This window comes from Grampus griseus (assembly GCF_964374135.1).
Source record: "Grampus griseus genome assembly, chromosome: 20".
Lineage (NCBI taxonomy): Eukaryota > Metazoa > Chordata > Mammalia > Artiodactyla > Delphinidae > Grampus > Grampus griseus.
Window position 1 is genome coordinate 29,025,624 of NC_139014.1, and position 27,296 is coordinate 29,052,919.

Sequence of the window (27,296 nt, forward strand, 5' to 3'; positions counted from 1 at the left end):
AGGGATGGGACGGGACACAAAACATACAGCTTTGTACCACGACCCTTCCTAATTACTACATGGGTAAAAGCTTCTTCCATAAAACGAAGAATGTTATTCCCATCCCACACAATATGTAAACCACAACCAGACTTGAACAATTGTGAGAGTTATAGTCCTGTTTATAAAAAGAAACCAAGGGATTTGAAACTGGATTCAGAGGGAAGTAGTATTTGGGAATGACGTACTTTCCTCTGCTGTCTTCCCCAACCCCTAGTTAATTATACATTTTATTCTTTACATGAAAGGGGTTGGTGGGGTGGTTTCGGGAGGAGGGCAGGGATGACAGCTTAACTCTGTAATGTAGACATACAGGCACAAATCATTTCAATTTATTCTTTTTATAGAACAGGACAATAACTAATACAATCTAATTTAAGATAACTCACCATCTGCACACATAAGAAAGCATTAAGAAATGTGATAAAATAACAATAACATTAAAAATAGCAAAGAATTTTGAGAAAATTAAAACGATGGCCTTTTAATAGAGGTGTGAGAGCTGCTAAGCAGTTGAATTTAAATTCTTTAAGGAGGCTGAAGGGAGCTTAATACCTTAAAGTATAATATGTATTGTTTAATGGAAGCAAATAATAGATCACTGCCACAAAGCAAGTATCCCAGGTAAAAGCTGGACCATCTTTCCTTGAGATGAGATCAACTCCTATCTTGGATATGTAATGGAGACTTATTTGTTTGAATATGCTTGCCCCCCGACCCTCAGCCAACCAATTTAATCTCCAACCAGAGTTACTACTAAATACAAAGTATAAATCATGTGGGAAAAAAATGTATTTAAAAGTCTATTTAAATACTTCAGCACCTCTAACAAGTCACCCACAAATTTATCAAGAAATTACTAGGAATCTGAACTCTTCCTCCTACAACCGAGAAGAAAAACGACAAAGCAAAAAATAGGCAATTAAATGTGCCTTTCAGATTCAGCCAGTTTGTTACCTAGCCCTCTTAAAAACCCGTTTTAAACGGTCAATTTCACTCAGTCTATAGTTCAAAGGCAAAAAATTAACATAGACTCCCAGAGAGTATGAGGTTCTCTGAACTCTGTTTAGATTGACAGGCTGTACAGTTCCCTGTTGTGACAATTAAAAAGTTAGTCTGAATAAACTCTAACACCGTTGATTCCAAAAATTTAATACCCACCTATACACACACACACTTTTAAAAATGAGTGTAAATTCAAGCCATTTTTAGAACTTGATAATCTAAATGAAACACAAGCCTGAAGCATAAAAAAGGAACAGCATGAAGAGCAAGTTTATCATCACAACAAACTTCTGCAATGTTTAGGTGCTAATATTAGTAAAGTACATTTTATTCCAGAATATGAATCACTAATTTCTTATGTCTTCTGTATATGGAGTTATGTTTTCAGTACAATCTTATCACACTGTAGGTATAAAATTTAAATTCATTTAATCTAAAACTTAAAATTTTCCAAGTAAATCTTATGCGTAGAAAGTAAGACATCTCACAGAAATATGCCTAGTAAGTCATGAAAGTAGTTAAAAATCAAATACAGTAACAGCTTTAACTTTGCAGATCTATTTAACCAAATTTAATCAATATACTAAAAAAATAGATCCTAATTATTGTATTTGAATAAATTATACATGGAAAAGAGTTTTAAGAAAAAAACCCCACGATCTTTTTATACCTTTTAGTGCAATTACTTTGCTGGCTGGATTCATGATGGCGCTGTCTGCTGAAATTGGTCTTCGAATTGGATTACTTGGGTCATTCATATCAATAATTACCACCTGGGCCTGCTCTCCTACTTTCTCTCTAATGCAGATGAATTTGTCTGACTCCATAGTCAGGGTACTGAAGCCGATGTTTGCTGGGTTTATACCCAGGTTTTGGAGCTGAGGGAAAAAAACAAAAAATATTAATAAATCATATTACAAAGCGAATTAGAAAGACTTGATATTCATGTATTGTTATCATTACAAATCCTCACTTAACCATTATTGCTTCAAGGTCAACAGTGACAACTCCATTGATTCAAGTGAGGCAATTACTATAATGGACCTTCTCTCTTCCAACAAATATGGCATTCAATTGTTTTGTTATAACCTTGTAGTTGTAACTTGAGATGTATAACCCTCTGTTTACAACTAAGAGGCAGAATAAATAGATATAAAGATAAAGGAAAGAGCTACATCTGAGAGCTAGCCTTTATGGGTTAAGGGACCTGAGGTAATCAATGCTTCTTGGTTTAAGATCTTTGAACTACTGCATCTGTCCTCTCTAATCCCCTTTAGCAATTAGTAGTTACTTGTTCATATGCACTGGACCTCAGGAATCTGAAAATTAAATTACAGCATAAAATGAGAGACTTAAAAATTTCACAGGGTTCTTGGTCTAAAGGAACTTGGATTAGCCAGCGCAGACAGACAATACTTTGCAAAAAGTGCCAAAACCAAGATAGGAAAAAGAGATCCTGTCAAAGGAGGCCTACAGGCAAGGGAATGAACGTGAACGCTCAACAGAAGGAAGAACAAATGCTAAGGCCTAGAGATACAAAAGTGTGGTCTGCTAAGGGAACTGTAAGTACTTTTGTAACATTGGGAACATAGACTATGAAAGGCTTTCAGAGTAGAGAATTAAGGTTATAAACACAAGCAAGGGCTAGACTGATAAGCTAAATGTACCCCAGTAAGAATTCTGAATTTATTCTATAGGTAAAGGAAGCTACTTAAGGATTTTAACAAGGAAAATAATGGAATCAGATTTGCTTTGTGTACTCAGAAGCTATTAAAGTATTTGCTAAGCGAATATATAGGACCTAAAGACAGCAGGTCTTTGAAAACTAGTTAAGTGTATTAAGAACAAAAGGCACTTGTTAAAAGAAGACTTCTACCAGAGTGGGTCATTTCTCTGAGTGACTAAATGTAGTATAATAGACTAAGTACCACTCAAAGGCTATTGGAAGGCTTTCTTAGCTTTGACCAGCCTAGGGTTTTTTGTTTTTTTCCTTTCCTCCAATAGATAACAAATTCACATAGAACAAAATCAAACAAAAATTTAAAAGCGCAGGAAGCAAAAAAAAAAATCAAGTCTTCCTCCTGCCTTTGTTCCCCAGATAGCCTATTTCCCTTCCCAGAGACCATCACTGTCACTACTCTCTTGTGGACTGGCTGAGCCAAATTAAATGTATTTAACTTAAATTCTTTTGTCAAACTCTTCTGCCAATAGTGCTTAACTATAACCAGACCAGGATCTCAAAAAGATATAAGATTAAGAGACTACATTTTACTTTCACTTCCCTCTTATACCTCAATGACTGCAGGCACAACCAATTATGAAGTATAGTTACAGTAACTTAAGTCACTGAATACCAGGGCAAGGAGGCAAGCAATTGTCTAACTATTACCACAAACATGGTAATAAAGTAGAAGATTAACTAGTTGTACAAGCTCAAGTATCTGCTGCAGTGCAAGGCAAATACACAAGCTGTGAGATATGTAACTTATATATGAGTTTGGTTACAACAAAACTTTATGAATTATTAATTTTAATTTCTTCCTAACTTTAACTTTTAGTGACTTTTAGTTTCAGAACTAATGGAGGAAGATAAATATAAGTGGTCCTCAACAATATATGAAGACACTGTGTGTGGGCTTAAAGGAAGCCTTGTACAAACCAAATTGTTCGTCTAGTTTCACGTGAGGTGGGTACATTCGTTTTTCTGAGTAGACCAGTCCTCAGACTCTTAAGCTTAATTGATAGTTACCTTTCCAATAATTAAAAAAATATTCCAGTAGATCCTAGAGCTCCCAGAACTATATATGTAAAAGCAACAAGTTATCTTCTAGACTACTCTGTAAAATAAGAATTCTATGCTTCTAAGTCACTACCAAGCATTCACCTAAGGCGATTTTGAGTCCCAACTGTCACAGCTTAAATCCTACAATGTCTGAGAAAGTAAAAACAAATAGTGTTAGTCAAACAGTAAAATTAAAAGTAAAACAAGGATGCAGACCACAAACATTACTAATTGAACCCATAAATGATTCTAATAGATTCCTTTTCACCCCTCCACATAAGAGGCAGGTACAAGACAACTGTAAGAGAAGAAAACACTATTAGAAAAGGCAGCAAAGAGGAGGAAAAAAGGTAAGTCAAGAAATATGTGTTTCTTATTCCCAGCTAGATCTCCAGATAAATGCAGCAAGAAAGGCACATGTTGTCAAAATTCAGCACTGACCTTCAGCCTCAGAGCTGTTTTATTTGCAGAAAAGGCAAAGATCTGGTTCAAAGCGGGTGGGGTTCCTGTACTCCTCACAATTTAGGTGATCCTTATTTTCTTTTCTCATTAAACACATTCTACCAAGAAAGCTATGCATATATATATTTTTAGTCTTCTCTATCAAGAATGTACTCCATGTGAAACAAACATACACCCTTTATTTAAAAAACAAAATTAAACAAGAGGTAGATGGCAAATTCTCACCAATCCACATATTTAGACATTTTAAGGAGCCTACTTAAGTAATGCCCATTTATACAACTAAATAGGAAACTTCTCCTTCCTAAAAAGCCTATCCCAGTTGTTAGGATAAGTGACAGAACTTCAAGTGACCTATTCCTATCAGTTAACAGAAAGTTACATTTGCTCCCTTCTCTTCAAATAATGTCAGTAAGAATTTTTCCTTACTGGTGATACTTTTCAGTGAGAATGCCCAGAACGCTCACCAATTCTTCCCATATTTTCCTAGGATATGTTCAAAAGGAAAACATCCCAGAACAGTCATAGGACAGGTCACCATCATTAATCACAATTCTGGGTTAGGTGCACTCTTAAAATAGGATCATATAAAAGGATCATAAAAGGATCATATAAAATAGGATCATAAAATAGGATCATTATCACACATACTAGATAACTGTGTCTAGCAATATTCATACAGATTAAAACTTTAAAATACAACATAGGGAATTCCCTGGTGGTCCAGAGGTTAGGACTCCGTACTTCCACTGATGGAGGCCCGGGTTTGATCCCTGGTCAGGGAACTAGGATCCCGCAAGCCACTCAGCGCAGACAAAAAAAGCCAAAAAACACCGTAATGTTTTTAAACAGATTTCATTTTCAAAACAGCACATACTAGCCATAAGATATTCTAGTCAATCATAAAGGTCTGATGGTGTATGAGCTATCTACCACAGAAACTGAATTACAGACTGTAGAAGAAACCACTAATAAATTCAGAGACCGTATAAGCATCTCCAAACTTGCAGCTATTTACAGAAAATATACAACAATATCAGAATTCTGGCCACATTTTTTATCCTCTCAATTGGCAAAGTGTTGCTACTGTTGAAGATGGGGACATTCTATTTTGAGATATACTTGGAAGTTTCTATAATAAAGTGTTTTTTTTTAAACTTCAAAGAACTTTTATTTTGCTGTTATAAAATAAGAATATGGAGTCAATAAACTTAGGCCCAAGAAAAGGGATTACTTTTTTTGAATAGTTATTACATGTACATGGCAAATAATTCATACTATACAAAAGGGTATATACACTATGAAAAGTCACCCACTCCACGTTTCCAGTAATACCTCTCTCCCCCTAGCAATTAGAGATACTTTTCCATCTTGGATATCCTATGCACACATGAAAGTATGTATTTCCATTCTCCCTTTAAAAAAAAACACTAATGGCACATGCACAAAACTGCTCCCCCTTTAAAGAAAGCCACCCAAACTGTGTAATTTGTTTAGTTTCCAGGCTAGATTTTGGACACTGGTCTGTAAGTGGCAATACTGTAGGACTTGACACGTAAGTCTAGTTCAGATTCCAAAAAATAAGTTCAGTTGTCCATCCCTCAGTATCCACTGGGGATTGGTTTCAGGACCCCTCGCAGATACCAAAAATCCACAGATGCTGGAAAGTCCTTCATATGGATGGGAAACCACAGATATGGAGGGGAGGGCTGACTGTAAATATTAATAGATTTACTGTTAATCAGCACACCCAAAACTCTGGAGTGCCCTGGAATTACATTTTACAAACGATAAAAAAATGATTCCTTTTCCCTCTGCTCCCCTCCTCACCCCAATTTGGATTAACATGCCAAGAGAAAAAAGTAAGACACTGCATTCTTAGTTTTGAAGTGAAAAATAGTGTTTCAGATTCCCCATAACCTAGAGAACACAGAGGGTTTCTTCATTCAAGTAGACAATTACTGTACAAATGTATAACTCTGATTATAAACTACAAGTGCTATCCAGAATTAGTTCTGTGGATTCCTCATAAGAGCCAAAATGTCTGGGTTTAGCCCTAGTTTTGCCACATAAATGATCATGGGCAAATCAATTATCTCTGTATATCCATTTCCTCACCTGAAACATGTGAGATGATAGTACATATCCCACAATTGTGAGGATTTAATGTGAAGTGCTTTCAGAGCAGTGCCTTACACATAATAAAACTTCAATAGATACTATTAGTACATATAACACATCAGTACTTAGGCCAGCTCAAGGTAAGCTTTTTTTGTATTTGCATTTTATCTGCTTAATACAGCTGTCCTAGAAGTTGGCTGAAATTCTGGGTGTGTATTTCTTTTGATTACTGATAAAAGATTACTGGTCTCTGGGTGCTTAACTTATTAGACACTGAATTTTTGTTTGTTTTTTCTTTCAAGAAAAGGAAATTACTTTTTAAAATTTCCAATTCTGCTCTTTAATTTGCCTAACTAAATTTAGGTAGAGGGACTTCCTTGGCGGTCCAGTAGTTAAGACTTCACCTTCCAATGCAGGGCATGCAGGTTCAATTTCCGGTCGGGGAGCTAAGATCCCACATGCCTCACAGCCAAAAACACCAAAGCATAAAACAGAAGCAGGGGCTAACCTGGTGGCACAGTGGTTAAGAATCCGCCTGCCAATGCAGGAGACATGGGTTCGAGCCCTGGTCCAGGAAGATCCCACATGCCACAGAGCAACTAAGCCTGTGCACCACAACTACTAAGCCTGAGCTCTAGAGCCCGCAAGCCACAACTACTGGAGCCCGCGTGCCTTGAGCCCGTGCTCCCAACAAGAGAAGCCACCAAAATGAGAAGCCCGCGCACCGCAACGAAGAGTAGCCCCGGCTCGCTGCAACTAGAGAAAGCCTGCGTGCAGCAACGAAGACCCAATGCAGCCAAAAATAAAATAAATAAAATAAAATAAATAAATTTATATTAAAAAAGCAATATTGTAACAAATTCAATAAAGACTTAAAAAAAATTTTTTTAAATAAAGTTAGGTAGAGATCAGAATCTTCAAAATCACATAACATGGAATCATGTAACATATTCATGCTAAGTAACCCTATTTTATTTCAATTCTTATTTTTAGGGGCACTATGGAACAGTATTGCTAAGGCTTTCTAACAAACTTGGCAAATATGTCTCCTACACCTTCGTTTAGGGAGCAAGCCGGGAAAGCTAATGCAAACAAAAGGCATAAGGTCAGTATCATAAAAAATTCTTTACTGTAAAGAGCTCAAGGCTAAGAAATAGAAGGTGAAATGGAAAGCAGGCTCAGCGTTTCTCCCCTTAGCGTGCAGAAGAGTTGAAACTACCTGGTTCAGAGACATACACTGCCTCTTTCTCTCCCTTCTACCAAACCTTTCCAAAACCAAAATTTCCCAACTTTTCCTAATCTGCCCATGCCCCACAATTTCAGATCCATTTATCCAACTAAACCTTAAGCTCCTCAAATAAAAAAACTTTCTTAAAGAATGAAAGCCTCTCCCATCTCTTCTTTTCAATATGCCTAAAATTCTGGAGGCCTAAATATTCTTACACAGAAGGACAACATTCCTTTACTATATGTATACTGCTAATTACTTTTCAGGACAATTATAGATTAAAAGAGATTTATGAAACCCAGGAGTCCAACACTAATATAATAAATATAAAAGGAAAAGTTGTTTCTTGGAGAAGAAAGCTAACTTAAAAATGGTGAAAGACAGCAGAAACTAACACAACATTGTACAGCAACTATACCCTAATTTTTTAAAAAAATGGTGAAAGATCAATGGAATTCTTTAAAAGTCAGTATTTTGCAGTCAACACAATAATTGATTTGGGCAAGGATCATCAATGGATATTAAATTAATGGATGAAATTTTGAGGAGTAACACATATTTACAAAGTCTCAAAATATCTCCCGGGCTTCCCTGGTGGCGCAGTGGTTGAGGGTCCTCTTGCCGATGCAGGGGACACGGGTTCGTGCCCCTGTCCGGGAAGATCCCACATGCCGCGGAGCAGCTGGGCCCGTGAGCCATGGTCGCTGAGCCTGCGCGTCCAGAGCCTGTGCTCCGCAACGGGAGAGGCCACAACAGTGAGAGGCCCGCGTACCGCAAAAAAAAACAAAAAAAAACAAAAAAACCCCCACTAAAGTATGCAGTGGCAAAGAGACATCACATCAGCAAACTACTTTCAAACAGTTCAGTAAAAAATGTACGTAGAGAGGTTAAAGAGGATAAGTCAAATGTAAAAAATGATAAGAACTGACACATCTGGGTAAAGTGTACAAAGAATCTTTGTACCATTCTTCAAACTTTTCCGTAAATCTCAAACTCTGTATGAATAAAACGTTTCTTACAAGAAACTTAAGAGTCGCAACTGAAAGCAACATGTAGATCTTGCTTGGATCCTGCTTTAAAGAAACCAAATAACATTTGGGGCCAATCTGAATTCGGACTGGTTTTTAGATACTGAGGAACTGTTAACTATTAGGATGCTATAATGATATCGTGATTGTAAGAAAATGTCCTTATCTTCTAAAGATGCATGCTGGAATATTTATAAAATGTCACAACAGCCTGAATTTTAAAAAATGTTTAATTAAAACAAAAAAGCAAATACAGCAAAATATTATTAAAAATCTAGATGATTGGGTATATGCTCTTCCCAGTATTATAAAACCTTGCAATTTTTTTTTTTAAGTTTTAAAAGAGGGATGAATCTCTGCTCTTATAGGTTACAGAACTTGAAAATTACATTGCAATTGTAGGGATTAGACTTTTATTAGGCAATTTACCTATAGGGCAGGAAGGAAGAACACAACTTCAAAAGGTAAAGATGAAAATCAAACCATTCAAAGAGTGACATAATTCCAGAGAAAGAGTTTATGCTCTGTAAAGGAGCTGTATAATGTCTGCCCTATCAGAACTGAGAGGTTTGCTACACTGTCCAGTATGGCAGCCACTGGTCCATGCAGCTATTTAATTTTGTTCAGTAAATAAAATTTAAAATTCAGTTCCTCATTCACATCAATCTCATTTCAAGTACTCAACTATCACATGTGACTACTGTATTGGAAGGCACAGAATACAGAACATTTCCATCATTGCACAGTTCTACTGGAGAGCACTGTTTTCAGAAGTTTTTCTTGGGAATCTGACAAGGAGAAAGGGAGAACTTCTTTTACATTAAACTCTGGTAAAATATAAAGGATAGTTGGCAAAGAAACACTTTCATCTTATATAAGGATTTCTGACAAGGGGAAGCAGGGAAAACTAGAACTTTCAGGTTTCAAAGTCCAGATATCTGTGGGAGGCTTTGGGGAAAAAAAATCTACAAAGTTCAATGGTAGCACAAGAAAGAGCCCAAGGAACAGCACACCTAAGTCTCGGTGCCTCTTTCAAGAAGTCACTAAACATTCAAATAGCTAAGGCCCAAGTTATAAGGGACTGAGAAGTACTGAGAAGGTACAGATAATAATAAGATGTAATTCCTTCAGAGAACATGAGAAAAGAAAGGCCCATCTCTGTGCCTGAGAAACTACCACTGCCTCAGTTTCTAAGATGCTCATCAATATCATAAAGCTTTTGGGTAAAGAGTATACAACGGTAAGATGAATCCCCAATTTCAACAATGTTAACTGTGAAAGAGATTGTATTAAAATTAAATCTGGTAAAAAAAATTGTTTTAACTTCAGCAGTATTAGATTCAGAAATCTAAGTTACATACTCATCAGTTTTTAATGCTTTAAGCTTTGTTTTTTCTTGTCTTGGTTTTGAAACTGTACTCGATTTAATTGTACATGTGACAAACAGAAAAGAGAAAGTGTCCATCCCTGTTTGAGGGGGAGCAAGGCATGCCTAGGTGCTGCACAAAAGGTTTTAAGTGATTTAACATACAGCAAGCACTTAGAACACAGTGGGGGCACATAAGCACTCTATTTTAGGGATTTCTATCCTTTTACAGTTATTTAGCTCTGGGACTATGGTATCATGACAACTATTCTAAAACAGGTTGGGTCTGATGTCATGCTACTAACATTACATAGTCAAATCCAGGGAAACCCAACTTGCTTTTTTCAAAATTCTTGTTACTAAAGACAGCTAGCAAAGCCTTCTTATATCAAGGAATCAGGAAACCCACTGATGGTGAGTCAGCATCTTAGTAGACTACATTAGTGATCAAACTATGAAAATATTGTTAAAGGAACTGAATGGACTCTCTCTCTCTATCTATATATATATATATGTATATATTTAATCCAATAGTATACATGTATTAAAAAGGGTAGAGGGACTTCCCTGGTGGTCCAGTGGTTGGGACTCCAAGCTTCCACTGTGGGGGGTGCGGGTTCGATCCATGGTCGGGGAACTAGGATCCCGCAGGCTACATTGTGCAGCCAAAAGTTAAAATAATAAAATAAAAAGGGTAGAAAATTCTGGCATATGACAATTCAACCAAGGAAAACCAGACTACTTTTTCAATGCCCAATTCTCTGACTGGCTAAAGATGATACTCTCCATCAGCACAACGTCTGTCTCAGCAATCAATCACAGTTGTGTCTGTGCCTACAAATATCACATAATTAAAGGAGTAATAAGTTTGCTTTGAGCTTACTAATTTCAACCAGCGCTTATTACATGTGATCAGATAGGAACACTCATTGGAAATAGACTTCTTTATAAGCACACCCGGTAAGTATCCTTCCTAATGAATGACTAGTAGACTCAGAACAGAACTCATTTACCAGCTGAAAATCAAAATACATTAAAATTTGTGTTTATGGGGCTTCCCTGGTGGTGCAGTGGTTGAGAGTCCACCTGCCGATGCAGGGGACACGGGTTCGTGCCCCGGTCCGGGAAGATCCCACATGCCGTGGAGCGGCTGGACGCGTGAGCCATGGCCGCTGAGCCTGCGCGTCCGGAGCCTGTGCTCCGCAACGGGAGAGGCCACAGCAGTGGGAGGCCCGCGTAACGCAAAAAAAAAAAAAAAAAGAAAATTTGTGTTTATGACAGCATTATTAAGGATTATGTTTCACAATTAGTGCTTGGCTTTACACTTTCCAGTTCCTTCCTCGTTTCATCTGAATTGTTAGAATGTAAAGGAAGCATGTACAGCTACTGTATTTCAGACAAGGACATTTTGTGCTGTGCTCTATGTATAATCCTATTTCAGTTACCTTTTCTGTAAATGAATCTTGTATCTTGACAAAGACTTAAGTGTTACTGCTATAGAGTTAAGAGGTCAACAATTTTCGAGTCCTGCTGATACTTGGATGTCACCCAATACAGATATTTTTAGGTGCTTGAAGATGTGGTTAACTTCCTATCCCAAGGATTTCACTCAGCATAACTTCCTTTAAAAGTTCCAAAACATCCTCTACCTTCACTAATATTAATCACAGTGAAGAAAATGCTGACAACAGTAACTTCATTGAGCCCTTCCAGGAAACTAGCAGAATGTCAAATAAAAACTGCAGTTTCTGTCTTCTACAGGAAATAAATAAAAATGCTGAAAGTGCAGCATTCCTTTAATTCTTTCATCAACAGTATACCAGCCATTGTTTTCTATGTGCTCCACACATTTTAAGCAACAAATAAAAATGCCCTTGTGGACCCCACACTTAAACATATAGATTTATTTCTACTCCATGTTAGTGTTTGAGGCAATCATTCTCAGGAGAATTTTTTTTTTTTTTTTTGCGGTACGCGGGCCTCTCACTGTTGTGGCCTCTCCTGTTGCGGAGCACAGGCTCCGGACGCGCAGGCTCCGCGGCATGTAGGATCTTCCCGGACCGGGGCATGAACCCGTGTCCTCTGCATCGGCAGGTGGACTCTCAACCACTGCACCACCAGGGAAGCCCAGGAGAATTTTTTTACTCTGGTCACTCCATATTGTTAAGTAATACATTCAGGAAGGAACCACAGTTGGAGACAGGAACTATAAGACTACTAGCTTTGGTAAACTATCAAGAGACTCAAAGAATCTTTCCTACTTGTAGCCAACTACTAACTGGAAAATTAAAAAACCTTTAAATGTAACTCGTTCTTTAAAAATAATAATCCAATAATTTGATGAAATATCACGTATCAATTCTGACCAAGCTGCAGGGAAATACAGGGAAGTTTTTACACCTCAAACCTTGCAGATAGGTATGACTCCCCAAGGTTATGCCCTTTCCTGTATAAATGCCATTCAGCTGGCACATAACAACTGAATGCTACCCAAGCTATGACTGGTTATGGAAATGCAATCTAAAGCAGGACACACGATTTAAGGGAGGGCAGAGCTACAAAGATTGGGAGAGAACACATGGAAGTAAAAAACACCAAATAGGGTATTCATTTTCCCAAGTAGACTATTCCCTGGTCATCCAAAAAAGCTTTTGATAGCTGCTGGAGAGAATGTGGAAATATTGCAACTCTCATATACTGCTGATGGGGATGTAAAGTGGTGTAGCTGCTGTGAAAAAGTTGGGCAGTCCCTCAAAAAGTTAAAATATAGAGTTACCATATGACCCAACAATTCCACTCCTCGGTATATATCCAAAAGAACTAAAAATATGTATTCAAACAAAAACCTGTAATGTTCGCAGCAGCACTGTTCACAATACCCAACAGGTGGAAAGAATCCAAATGTTCATGGATCAATGAAAGGACAAATAAAATGTGGTATATCCATTCAATGGAGTATTACTCAGCCATAAATGAATAAAGTACTGATACATACTACATGGATAAACCTCAAACAGTATGCTTAGTGAAGGAAATTAGACAACAAAAGGTCACACATTGTATGATTCCATTTATAGGAATAGATAAATTCATAGAGACAGAAAGCATATTAGTGGTTGCTGGGGGATGGGAGGAGGGAGGAAGGAGACTGCTTAATGGATATGAAGTTTCCTTTTGGGGTAATGAAATGTTTTAGAACTAGATACAGGTGATGGTTGCAAAACACTGAACTTACTAAATACCACTATATTGTTCACTTTAAAATGGTTAATTTTAATTTTAGATGTGCTTAATATATAATTCATGTAGTCATTTGACAGTTTATATAGACATTTAAAATTATAAAATAATTAACTCGGAAATGTTTTTCTACTGTTCATATTTCAGAAACCATTCTAAACTCTTCATGCGCATTTTTTACATCAGTGTCTTCGTTAGCAGTGGAAAGTCATCTGCATTCCATCAAAGTGCTTTTTAAAAATTCATTATGGTACCATCATGGGAAATTTATAACATGCCTCAAATTTCTATTTCTGTATTAGGAGAGGTGTTTTTACACTTGTTTTTGGATTACAGTCTCCAGAAACACCTCCCTAATGGACTGGTTTATGAGTGAAATTTAAAATGTTTGCTTACAACATCCAACAGTTGTAATTGTGAAGCCATACAGAGAGGAATAATTATTAGGTGTGTTAAATTTACCTCTTACCAATCCAGCTGATTTCAAGTCCATGGTAGCCTTCCCTGAACAGTGTTGTAGTATTCAATTCAAACAGAAGCAACTGTAAAGGACTCAGTAATACAGACACTTGGTAAGACTTTTAATATAAGGAAACTTTTTCCTGCGGAATATTTTATGGTTAAAAAAAGACACCTGCCTTAGATTTGCATAGTTCAATAGGAAAGAATGTAAAGTACTGTAGAGAGTTGGGAAAGAGATGGATTTTGTAAACCATGTTCTCCCTATAGGTTTATTTCCCTAATTATTAATCCTCAAATAATGAGATCTACCCAAAGTTAGTTTTTTGCCAAGCTGAACATATGTAGATAGTCTTTGGCTTCCCTCTGTCCACTTTAGTGGTTTTTAAGTCCTCTTTCTCAGATGAGCAGCTGGTCAGAAATAGACGAAGGCAACTCTCAACCCAATTCTCATTTTTCATCTACCATGTTTCCCAGTTTCAACAGACGGGGGTCATTAAACACTGCAATCACCTTCCCTACTTCAGAAATGGACTGGATGTAGAAAATGAGAAGAAGAGAGTCTGGTGTAACTCTAAGATCTTGTCTTCAATAACTGGATAAATGGGTAATTTTTTCCTTGAGCATAGCATATATGTTCAACTCAACTGGATAAAGAGAGACTCCCCTCCAGCATAGGGGCTAAGGATTAATATCTGTATGGGCTAAGTATCATGATATAAATACAACCACATACTATAGGCTAACTTTATAACTGCCAGAAAGTATTGTTTTAAATATAATAAAAGAGGAAGTTGAGAAAAGCTGAAAAGATAAGAGCTCGGATTAAACATGTGAAACATTTTCCACAACGGTATATTGCAGAATTTAAATTTTTTAACGTGACCATATGGTTTTAATGGACCCAGTTCCTATTCTTTCAAAAATAAGCTTTAGAATCTGCCGTACTTCAGGGGACTTCCCTGGTGGTCCAGCAGTTAAGACTCCGCGCTTCCAGTGCAGGGGGCACAGGTTCGATCCTGGTTAGGGAACTAAGATCCCGCATGCTGCATGCCGCAGCCAAATAAATAAATAATAAAATCTGCTGTACTTCAGAACTTAAAGAAAAGTCCTTACTTACCCAATGATTCAGAAAAGGAAGTACCAGTATTACTGGCAGTTCTGTCTCCAAAGCACAATCCTACAAATGTGTAACCATATTCCCCTCTACGGTTATGCTATTCAAACTGAGGAAGCATGTTCTACTCCCACTTTTCCCATCCTCCCTCCCCAAGCATAACAGTCTTCCTTGAGTTCTATTCACGTTTTACATTAGAATAAACACAAAAACATAAATAATACAGTAAAATAGAAAGCAGAAGTTTCCTGCTTTCACAAGTGGCTTCAGGCTGGAACTTATTCACTCTCTTGTCACTAAGGAAAAGTCTAAGAGAAATTTGAGAAGTTTAGCCTTATGACAGGGATATAGATAATCTTGGTTATTACAAGTTAACCTGATTCCAATCATTCTGCACAATTTTTTAGTGGGAACGTGGATAAAGCCCTTTAAAAAACATCATCTCAATAACCGTTTAAGGCATAGAAAATCCAGGTGTTGGTTCACTGGCCCCTAATTTTCTCATAAAAACTACTGACCTAAAAACATACTAGTAGAATGTATACATCAAAGAACACCACAGCATACATACAAATTATACAGATCATTCACCAAATGAGGCAATGTGCCACAATGAAAGAAGAGCAAATATTACCACCCACTCACTAGCTGTGTGACTCTACAGGTTAACTGCTATGAACTTCAGTTTCCCCATCTGCAAAATAAGGCTAACCCTACCTACCTGAAGGGATGTTCTTGCCAATCAAATGAGATCATGAACATAAAAGATTTAGCAGAGGTCTTGGCACACAGTAGGTGCTCAAATAGCTATAATGGTCAATTTATTCTGATCTTGTAGATTTCAGGACAATTAGGATTTGATGAATAGTTATTCCCTCTGAACTAGGATAAACTATCATAAATTATGTAAACTATCTTAAATTATGTCTTTCATAACACAAAAGAAGAGACACAAAAATCTGAGTCTGACAGATGGGTTTTGCATAATACATTCAGATCCAAGCCTCCTGCCACCCCGAGTTAAGAGCATTAGCCTCAGGCACTTGGCCAAGTAACGGTGGGGGAAAAAAAGAAAAGATACCCAAGAACTGGAAACTTTGCTACGGCTTAGAATTTGATTTTATGAAATAGCTTTAGCATGGCTATGTAAATAAATTTTAAAAAACAGCCTTGTTCTAATATGAAGGACTAAAATATCAGCTATGAACTCACTTCCTATCTAAGTGAGAACATACACTTCTGCACTACCATCTTATAGGACATATAAATACTAACAAAGGCCTGACTGGCATTCCAGGTGGGTAATTTATCAGATGTGGTTTATCAGGAGTCTGACCAAGGAACACTAATTAAAGATGTACCAACGGCACATGTGAGCACTCACGGGCTATTATAAAAGATTAATTAAAATTTTTTCTTCCTTTTGAGCAGTTTCAGAGCAGAATCAATTTTGTGTCACATGAATATTTGTATTAAATCCTGCACAATATCAAACATTCAGCAACATCCATGGTTACAATTATGTGTGGACAGCCTCTGCCAACTAATCAATGCAAGCACAAATGCAAGCTGCAGTCAGTTTTGTTCACCACTTTGTCCCGAGTGTAACAAAATTGTTGGTATATAGTAAATATTCAAATCTCAGGTGAGTACCAAATATTTATAAACCATAAAAATCTAGGTCTTAAATCTGCAAAATAAAATGTTGTCACTGGTTAAGAGATAGATACCTGAATAGAATATACTGGACAAAAATTATATAGCCAACAATTAATACCCTTCAAATGCTACACCAAGTACTTTCACATACATGATCTCAGATCTTCACGGTAACTTTGTGAGGTAGTACACATATTTTACAGAGAAAAAGGAGCAAGAGGTTAGTCTTAACCTGCCTTCTCCAATACTGTAGCGACATTTCACAAGCCACATGTGGTTCTGAGAACTTCAAATGTGGCTACTCTGACTCAATTTTCAAGTTTAAGTTAATTAAAATTAAATAGTAATTCAACTTTAAGTTAATTAAAATTAAATAGTAACTGTTAATCGAGTCAATTATGGAAAACTTATGTTTGGAACAACCTACGTGTGCAAACCTGCTTTTTCAACTGTAAATTTTATGAAAGCTAAATACAGGTCAAATATATCCAATGAAAATAGGGTCTGAATTGAGATGTGCTCTAAGTGTAAAATACATAGCAGATTTTGAAAATTCAGTACCCCCCAAAAAGGAATGTAAAATATCTCATCTGAAAAGTTTATACTGATTGCATGGTGAAATTATAACATTTGGGGTACACTGAGTTAAATGAGACATTAATTTCACCTGTTTTTTACTTTTAATATGGCCACTAGAAAATGTAAAATTACAGATGTGGCTCATATTTTTCTACTGGATGGAAGTGGTCTCAACAACCTCCAAACCCCTGATCTGTCTACTATATGGCATCATTAACCACATGTTAAACCAGAAGAGAAGTCACCTTCTCAGGGAAAAGTCCAACAGATAAAAAAGCACACTAGGATACTAATAACTTCTCCTCTTAAGGTCAATCATTATTTTTCTTCAAAATATTTAGTGTCAGAAGACCTAGGTTCAAATCCCACTCTGACAGGTTCCCTAGGGCACTAGTTTGAGTCTCACTTTCTCCTACTGTTTAAGAAGGATATCTGGGGGAATTAGATGAAGACGTGGAAGCACCCAGCCACATTCATAGGACACAACAGACTCTCACAAGAAAGTCTGCTGCTCCTTCCATTCACTAGTCACTGTTCATAATCACTTCCCAAAAGAGACAGTATTCAACCAACACTTTCTATTAGTGAATGTTTTAATTTTAGTAACAAAATGTTCTAAACATATAAATATAGGTGGCCAGATAAATCTTCACTCTTAAAAAGCACATCAGAATGGCCTGTAATTGCGCAGTCCCATGTCGTAGTCAATAGCTTTATGTAGCTATTTACATTTACATTAATTGAAAAGAAATAAAAGTAAAAATTTAGTCCCTCAGTCACAATAACCACATTTCAAGTGCTCAATATGGCTATGTAGCTAGTATAAATTTTCATCATGGAAGAAAGTTCTATTGGATAGTAACTCTCAAAAAGCAAAAGCCACGCAGTAACAAAGACAGAAAAACATCCTGTTAAATATAATTCAAATATCATTAAGTTAAGGTTCCTGAAATCATGTATTTCACTGCACACCAAAATGAAAATGATTGTGATTCTACACACAGTTTCAGGCCTTAAATTATTTCCTAAACAGAGTGAAAGCACATTCACTAGAATTAGCCACACCCCTTTAAGTTGAGTAAACTGACCATTAGGAAAATTCTGAAAACCTTGATACATCTTAAACTCGGAAGCTATTCCTAAAGTAGACTGCAACATAATTCCAAGCAGTATGCCTCTTCCAGGAAGTACGGTTAAGCATATAACATATCCCAGTAATACTCAGCATTGCTTTCTCTTTGCAAATTAAAATAATCATAGCAAGAACCCCTACCATTGAATGCACAACACGTTTATGGATCAAAGGGAAAAGAGCAGGGTTGGGAGACTTAATTTCAGACCCAAAGAACCCGGGAATACAGCAGAATATGTCAATTGGCATAAAGATACTTAATAAGCCAAGAAATCAGAGTTGCAGGCAACACTATAGGTAGCCTAGGATTTTTTTCAGAACCTACAATCCTAGCAAAATCTTGCTCAAATAGGCACTCATCTGTTCACTGCTATCAGCCTCAACATCCTAAAAAAGAAATAAAAACTTCTTTATAACTTAAAATATTAAGCTTCATTTGATGTACTTCTGAGTCCTTGATGACAGACCCTTCAGCTGGCCAAAGTAGTTCCATGGTATAAAAATAAATTTATTTACAGTTCACGCTTTGAAGATTTCACAGGTTAACTCTACACCAAGTTCCTCAATTCTTGTTCCCAATTTTTATCCTAAGTGTTTCAGAAAGTTTTCTGCTACTTAGCAAACTGGCAGGGGTTGAGAGGTCAAAGACCTAAGTTGCCAATTAAAATAATCCTTATTAATTTTTATACAGCAAGGGATAAAAATGAAAAGTCAGGAATTATATTATCCTGGAAGAGGTTGGTGACTGGGGCTCTGCACAATAATTAATCATTATCAGCTTGAGTACACAGTCACCAAAGCACGCTTAAACTTAGTCATGGCATATATACTACTCCAAAAACTGAATGACTGAATTCTTCAAGTTTATTTGCAAAGCAACTTTATATGCAACTCTTCAAGTATTTGAGAAGGAAATGGCTTCACTCAAGTGTCTGCAAAAACTTTGAACCACTTAGAAATCAGACCCATATTAAATCTGTCTTCAATCAGTGACATGGTTGGAGTCCAGTCTTTGGGATTATTCAACAACCTTGTCTCCTCATTAATAGAAATGCAAAACTATTGCTCAAACCACCAACAGTCAAGAAACAAGATTTACTAGTGGGCTATATCTGTTTTGTAAAGTAAACAGCAACTATAACTGCTTTTCTTGTGTATGATTTTACACACTTTTGTCTGCAGGAAGATTATATTCCAGAAGCACTTTAGTGTCAGGACAAGGTTGTGTTTTCCCCTCACACTCAAAAACGTTATTTTCCTAACACTCCACATTCAACAGAAGTAACCACAGCAATACAAATTTGGATGGAGCATAAACAAAAACTTCTGTGTCCATTCTGTCACAATGTTTTTTAACCTTTTGTAAAATAGTGTTCTATTACATCAGATGAGTTATCTGAAAACCAAAAATGACTGAATAAAGTACATTACTTAACTCATTTTTTGAGTAAAGATTTATAATTCATTACATTTCAAGACAAAGAAGCCTTGCTGATGCAAGCAAAGGTGATACCTGTAAAAAAAATGAAATCATGTTGATAGCCAGAATATTAAACCTTTTAATTAACATTTATTTATTGTTATAACAATGTCAGAAAGTAAACAGCCTTCAATGGTAAAGTGTCCAAGAGGCCACTAGTATTAGTGTCATGTCAAACCACTGGCATCTCTTATCATTACGAATTAGTCCTTCAAATGACTGAGCTGAGACAGACCTCTTTAAGGAGGTAATTAGAAAGAAAGCATACTTTATTAATAAATTATTTCAGCCAAAGTAAAACCAGATTGGTGAACCAGGAAAATCAGAAGCTTAGAAGAGACTTAATTCAGTCAAGTCCTCCAATGATCACCTGCCCGGGCCCGCTACGGGCAAGCTGCCAGATAAGACAGTCTGTTGCCTACAGGATAATGCACCATGGGGAAGAACTCTAGAACCTACTAAAGGAAACCAATTACAGACCAAATAACCTTGCATATCTCAGGGCAGGTGTGCTCTATCCCCAGGGGTCGTTCAATTCCATGCAATCCTGAGGAAAGTACTCACGCCAAGCCAACTAGCTGCTCCAAAGATAACCTCTGAACAACTCTTTTCTCCCTTCTAGAACCGAAGAGGGGATAAAAGCCGCACCATGCCCAGAGACATCAAGAAAGTGAAAAAAGGCGAGTCCCCTTAGGAACATTGACCCCACGCACTCTGAAATTGACACCGCCCTGAGAAATACGTTCCCCCATTCTATCCTCTTTTTTTTTCCTTCAGTGAGCTTCCCAGTTCCTACTGCCTCGGGGAAGGCAAGAGAGGAGCCACTGCCGTTCTCCGCATGCCCGGGGAAGGTGCCTTTCCCGTTGAGAGCCGCAGAGGGAGGAAGAAAAAAGGTTGCCTCTCCCCAACCCACCCGCGCCACAACTCCCGGGTGCAGACACGATGGGGGAAAGGGAAGAGGGCAATGGGAGGTGACAGCCTGCGCTGCCCTAGGGGAAGAGAATTCTTGCTCCGGAAGAAACGCGGGAGAACGCCCCCCCCCACGCCCCGCAACGTACCCAAATGAATGAACTGAATAAAACCGGGGTGGAAGGGTTATTATACGCAGTTCTTGCCATCCAGGAAGCGAAGATAGAGAGGCCTTCAAACCCAGGTATGGCCTCACTGCCCTATGCACCCCGACTCGCTTCCTTTCCACCCAAGCCCCACATCATTTAACCCTTCAAGCTTTCCAAGATAGTGCCCCATCCTCCATCTACCCCAGGAACCGATACCACCACCACCACCATCCCCCCTCCCCCCGGTTCTCCTCTTTTTGCTTGGGCTCAGACTCCAGCTTCTTCCTTCCTACCTCCCTCTCTCCACAGCCCTCACTAGCTCGGGCCCACCGCACCTGAAGATGCTCCTGAAAACGAATTGGCAGAATCTGGGCCATGGCGCTGTCGGGGGTGTATGGTCTCCTCCTGTCACTGGGGCTGTGGGGCAGTGGCTGCCCGGGCTCTCCAAGGGAGAGGAGGAGAAGGGGGAGGGGGGAGGCTGGGCTCAGCAGGAGAGTCTCCGGGGACGCAGGAAACTGGCAGGCAGACGAAAGAGCTCAGGTCGGGGGCGGAGGCTCCAGGGTCCGCGAGAGCCGCAATGGCGGAACCGGGCGCAGCGCAGACTCCGGAAACGGTTTAGCCCTGCGGAAGGATCCTGGCGACAGAACTCCGCCCAGGTCACCTCACCCCCTCCGCCTTATGTACTCCTCCACGGAGCGCCGCGATGCATCGGAGCGCAGGAATTCGGCGCGTGGGGCGCAGGGCGCTGAGGACCTCGCTTACTGCTGCGACACGGAGATAAATAGAGGAATCGGAGGGACTACTTTTTGTCTCATCACCTTCCCCAGCCGCCTGCTTTTCCCTCCCCCCCCTTTTTTTTCGCATTTTGCCACATCATGCGACTAGGGGCGACCAACGTCATTTCCGTGGGCGCTTTGGGTCTCACCCACGTACTTCCGGGTGCACGTGATGCTGGTCAGGAAAGGTCTACTGATTGCTGCCGGAATGCAGAGCGAGTTCTAGGGAAGTGCGGCGTCTCCTGGGAATGAGGTGGCTGTTGGGCCGCCTTGAGGAATGGCGGTGCTGCTCCCTTTCCCAGTGGGCCCTGCGTATTTAAACGTAGTCCCTTACGAAGGGGACGTGGCGTGGGCAGATGGGCCCAGCCTCCCGCCCTCTCCGTGACTCAGGGAAACGGCCCCCCTGCAAAGCGCTCTTGGCAGCCGGCTGCAGCGCTCCTCCCCCGCCTAGTCTCTTGTGGTGGGTGGTTTGTTATAGCCCAGGGAGGGGGGCACTGAAACACTGAAATGGGGTTTAAAAATCCTATCTGTCCTTACGCACGCCCTTCTGAGGGTTGGAGAAGCTGACGCTTAGGTTCTAACAGAACTAGTAGTCTCTTGGGACGTTAAACAATTGACTCAAAGGGCAGTGAAGGCCATTTATGAGGTATCTCAAACTGGCCTTGTGATAGCCTTTCTTAACGTTTCTGCGGACATTTTGGCGGATGTACATATATATGGGTCTAGCTGAGAAATTTGGTGAAGAATTTGAGTGTCATAAATACGCTAAAAAATTGGACTAAAATTATAGCAGGATTTTTTTTTCCAGCCATATCAAATAATTAATGAGCCTCAAAGATTTAGATAATTAGGTTAAAGGTGGTTTGTAAAACCTTAATGTTTTTCCTCGGTGTGGCTAAGGTACACTCTTGGAGAAAGGGATTAACTATTAGCGCTGTATTTCAGTGGGACCTCCTCACCAGTGTAAACTAGCAGTGTTTGGGAATGCAAACGCTTCAAAGCTGGGGGCATCGTGTCTTCTAACAGCATTAAGGTATCTACGGTATTCATTATCGATTAATAATCTTCCCAGTACTTTATTGCTAAAGTATAAGCTGTAATAATATTTCATAATAGCACAAATACAATAAAGCATAAAAGAATTTCGTTCCATGCTTTTCATCTTAAAGAGATGTGATTGCTGTTCCAGAAAGATCCTGAGGAAGAATTCAATTACCCATTATTTTTAGTAACCTTTCCAGTTAAACAGAAAACTCTATTAGGTATACAATAATTTTGTGTGTTAAGCAGTTTTGCTGAGAATTTGCTTAATCATTTAAATTGCTTTTAATGTTTTTCCCAAAGTATACCTCACATACCGAGGGTGAGAGAATCTTTGGCAGTTAAGAGAGCAGACAGAGACTGTTGGGCAAAGAAAAGCCTTGCCACCATGTCATCAGAGTGAATATTTATGCTTGGCAAAATTTCATTATGTTTTGTTAAGCCAAATACTTGAAGATGTTCTGTATTCTGCAGCATTCGAAATGACCTTTCTAATACCACTTTAATAGTATAGCTACTTTGAATCTTTTTTGGAAGTATACAAATTCTAAATTAAAAATCTAAAGGAGTTACTGTTTTATTACAGTTAAAGCAGTAGCTTAATCAAGTTACATTTCCAATCTCAGAATCTGGGTTACAAGAGCTATATTATGAACTGGCCACCAAAATTTTCTTTCTTAATAACTGTCTTGCATTTTCAGACAGACCTGTAATTTTAAAGACGTTGAGAATCCCCAAAGCAATTGATTTTAGCTTGGATATTTGGTGTGGAATATCTAACCAAAACTGCACTGAGAGTGACTGCTGTGTCATCACACAGAAATCTAATGAATGCGTTGTTTTCAGAATCATTTAGAGAGAAGAAAAATAGATTACAGTATACCAGCTCATTTTGAACTCTTTCCTTCAAATCAATAACTCCAAAAATTTTCAAGAGAAAAAAATGTACTAGATGATAAACGTTAAAAAAAAACCAACCCAAAACCCAAACCAATGCCTTTTAAAGATTAATGATTTTGGCTGAGGTAATGAGAGAGCTTTTTATGGTAGCACACTGTTTTTGCTAAAGGTGTAGAGGCAGGACAAAAGGTTGTCAATACTTGGTTTAGAAGCCCAGAAGGCTGAATCATTGTTAACGGTTACCTGAACAGTAACTGAATGCCTTTGTTTTCAGGCACTACCTTAAGTTAGAGAAGGTAGGAAAAAAAAAAAAAGTTTTCTGGTTTATTAGGTTATCCAACTATGACAGAGTCTTTTAATAAGGCTATAAATGTATTATCATCATGGCTTTTGGTTTCAGAAAATGTTTTAGTAAAGTAGCCATGTTAATAAATCGTCCAATTCTTTGAATTTGAAGGTATTTTAGCAGAATATTCAATAGTAGGTCCTTGCTCTGAGTCACAGCAAGTGCCATTAGCAAAAACTGCATTGCTCATCTGCTATTTTGAGGAATGCCAGTTTCTCAAAACCTATACAAGAAAACTTTATTGTGTCCCTAATTTTATATTTTATGCCAGGACCTGTTTTACATATATGTACATATATATATATCCTCCAATGGGAATGACACATCAGAAAAACTTTTCATTGTAGGATTCCGCTGTAGTTTTTCATCTTCAAGCAACCCTGGATTTAAGGCCCCTGCCTTTTAACTTGACCTTTTAAAAACAGCGTGAACTAGCTGCATTGCAAAAGCCACAAAGTAAAGGCGTTTCTCAAACATTAAGAGATTAATTTTAAAGCAGAAGTTTAAACCCAACCCACTGTACCAAATATTTAAAGTTCAGATTTTAATGAAACCAAAAGGGATATACTTTAGCATTACCTAAATAAGATGAGTGGTTTTGCCATTTAAACGGCATCTTTGAGAAACATCTCAGCCCCCTAGGGCCACTGATATGAATCCCAGCAGGATTAGATAAAGACCCTATCAAAGGCCAATAAGTGGCTCAGGTATCAGTCAACATAAATAACCACTTTATTTTGGTCCTGTACAAGGCACTGATTATAGGCAAAGCTCACCCAAAAAAAACATTTACAAAGCAAGAAGAAAATTTTCACGGTCTTATATTAGTATGAAATGGACCTTAACTTAAACTCAGTTATCACTCACTGCTCAGGCTTGTGCTAAACCTAATTTATATACACAAGTTTTATAATGTGTCATGGACAGCAATAAGATCTGTAGTGAATCTATTCTGTGTCAGGATCAAGCATGTTCCAAGTGAACAGTCAAGACTAGCCCTGTGGAAATACAGTCTGGAATCTAGCATATTATATAGGCCCCTCCCATGTTTTCTAAAGGTTAAATCAGATCCCAGCAGAGGAATGAAGTAGCTCATAACATTACCTTAAAAAGTCATTTCAGGAAAGTTGGTTCAAATATAGTGATACACAGAGCTTTGGGGAAAGAAAAACCAGAAGAGTTATAACACTACTGATCAACAGATGCTAGTCACAACATCCCTTTCAAATGGAAAAACAAAAGGTAAAAGAAGCTTGAGAGGATCTACAGAATGAAAGGGCCATGAGGGCCAGGATGTGGGAATGATTGTTTTGGGCTATTTCCCCCCCTTTCTAAATATGTAGAACTGTCTCTTTTTACCTCCTGGAGTTATTACTGTCTCCAAAGCAGGGTAGAACCCACAACAAACATGTTCTGTCAGCAATCTTAAAATTCTGTCACACTCCAAGGATAGATAGTTCTACAAGTAGCAGTGCACCTATGCACCCTTGTAATGGTGATAAACTCCTCCTCAGAAGAGAATATTAAGGACTGAGATTTGGTAAACAAAGTTTTCATTAACTCAATAATAGCAAAGTCAAGGAAATGTCATTTACTCGGTCAACAAACACTTCAGTACATAACAATGAAAAGTTAAATACTTAATGTTAAAATCTTTTGAAAGGCTTTAAAAAATATTTTTATATGGGGAAATAAATTCTGAATCTTAAAGGCCTCAGGTTAATCACTGTGAAGTTTTGGTATACTACTCTTGCTAGTGTATATTTAGCCTGATCTCAATATGTACCAAATATAGGACACACGAGAAATTACTGTTTTTTAAATGCCTTATACCTCAATGTGTCATGGCTGATAAAAGTGCATTATGTAAAACAAACCCAAAGCCTGTTTACTTCCTTTTCCTTGTTGCTCATATTCCAAATAACTGTGAGTTTAATGTTGTACAGTATACAACCATATAATTACTGTTCATTCCATGACACTCCAGTAATGAAAAATACACCGACCTTATTTTTTTCCTACATATTTACTGATTTAAATTTTATTTTTCTTTTCTAAGCCAGCCCTATTAGCACCAAAAGGCATGAAAACGTCTCTAGGTTATGCCACTTTATAAAGTTGGTCACGCAAATATAAAGCTTTCCACAGGGTGAGAACTAACCTGATAAAGACAGATCTTTATTGTCTCCATATTTTGGGTCTATCAAGCTAAGCCATCAGATCAGATATAGAGATAAGATTATACTCTTCATTACTGCAGAGGCCTTAAAAATACCATTTCTTGAATGGGAACTAGATGGAGTAGCAAACTAGCACACAATGGCAGTCTATAAGTGCTGCACACTGTAAAAAGAAAACCCCAGTCCAAGCTGACTTTCAAATTTTTCTATCTGCAAGAATGAGTGGCACTCAAATTATGCTTCATATGACCTATTTAGTGTTAACCCTAGTTACAGAATTGGAAACCTCAAAACGCTTCATTTTTTAAAAGCCCTTCTCAAGGTGACACTGATAATCTTTCCACTGTTTATCTCTTATTCCTCTCTCCAACCACACAAATTCTGTCTCCTTTTTCATTCTAGTCCAAGTCCTACCCTTACTTAAAAACTCACCTTAAAATCTATTTACCCTACTTCTTAAGCTATTATAGCATTTATCAACTATATTACCTATTTAATTTGAAGCCCAGGCCAACTTATGTTGTTAATAATCACACCTGGAGTTAGCACAACAATCATTTATAAATACCAACCATATACAAAAAGCACCAAATTGTGCTAGGCTGTATTTTGGGTTATCCCATCTTACTTCTTATGATTTAGCTGAGAACCAAGTAATATTAGGTTGAGAAACACATCTTAGATTTTATCTGGACAAATAATATGATTCTTCTCTTTGAAAAATCTTCAATAGCTTCACAAGTTATTTTTTTTATATAAATTTACTTATTTATTTTTTGGCTGAGTTGGGTGTTTGTTGCTGTGTGCGGGCTTTCTCTAGTTGCGGCGAGCAGGGGCCACTCTTTGTTGCGGTGTGCGGGCTTCTCATTGCGGTGGCTTCTCTTTGTTGAGGAGCATAGGCTCTAGGCACACGGGCTGCAGTAGTTGTGGCACGCGGGCTCTAGAGCGCAGGCTCAGTAGTTGTGGCGCACGGGCTTAGTTGATCCGCGGCGTGTGGGATCTTCCCGGACCAGGGCTCAAACCCATGTCCCCTGCATTGGCAGGCAGATTCTTAACCACTGTGCCACCAGGGAAGTCCCCACAAGAGTTTTATATTATTCATATTTTCAGGTTAAAGGAGCAGCGAACAAGTAATACAGGTTACTTTGAAAATCTTTGCGAGAATACAGATTACAAATTAAATTTTTTGATTCCTGACATGTTCAATCCTGTCAGCTCTGCTATAAAGAAAAGAAAAAGTTGGGAATTCCCTGGCGGTCCAGTGGTTAGGACTCGGTGCTTTCGCTTCTGTGCCCCGG

The 27,296-nt window shown here is 38.2% G+C and overlaps 1 protein-coding gene across 4 annotated transcripts in view; it reads right to left on the reverse strand.

The window, feature by feature from the left end:
- Window positions 1-21,380, reverse strand: part of CLTC (clathrin heavy chain) — a 65,072-nt gene extending 43,692 nt beyond the window's left edge. For all 4 annotated transcript variants that reach the window (XM_082678434.1, XM_082678433.1, XM_082678432.1 and 1 more), the window contains exons 1-2: window positions 21,091-21,380; window positions 1,715-1,922 (exon numbers count right to left, since the gene is read on the reverse strand). In XM_082678434.1, the coding sequence (XP_082534560.1) occupies window positions 1,715-1,922; window positions 21,091-21,132 (250 nt within the window). In that variant the 5' untranslated portion in view covers window positions 21,133-21,380. The remainder of the gene's footprint in view (window positions 1-1,714; window positions 1,923-21,090) is intronic.
- Window positions 21,381-27,296: the final 5,916 nt, after the last annotated feature.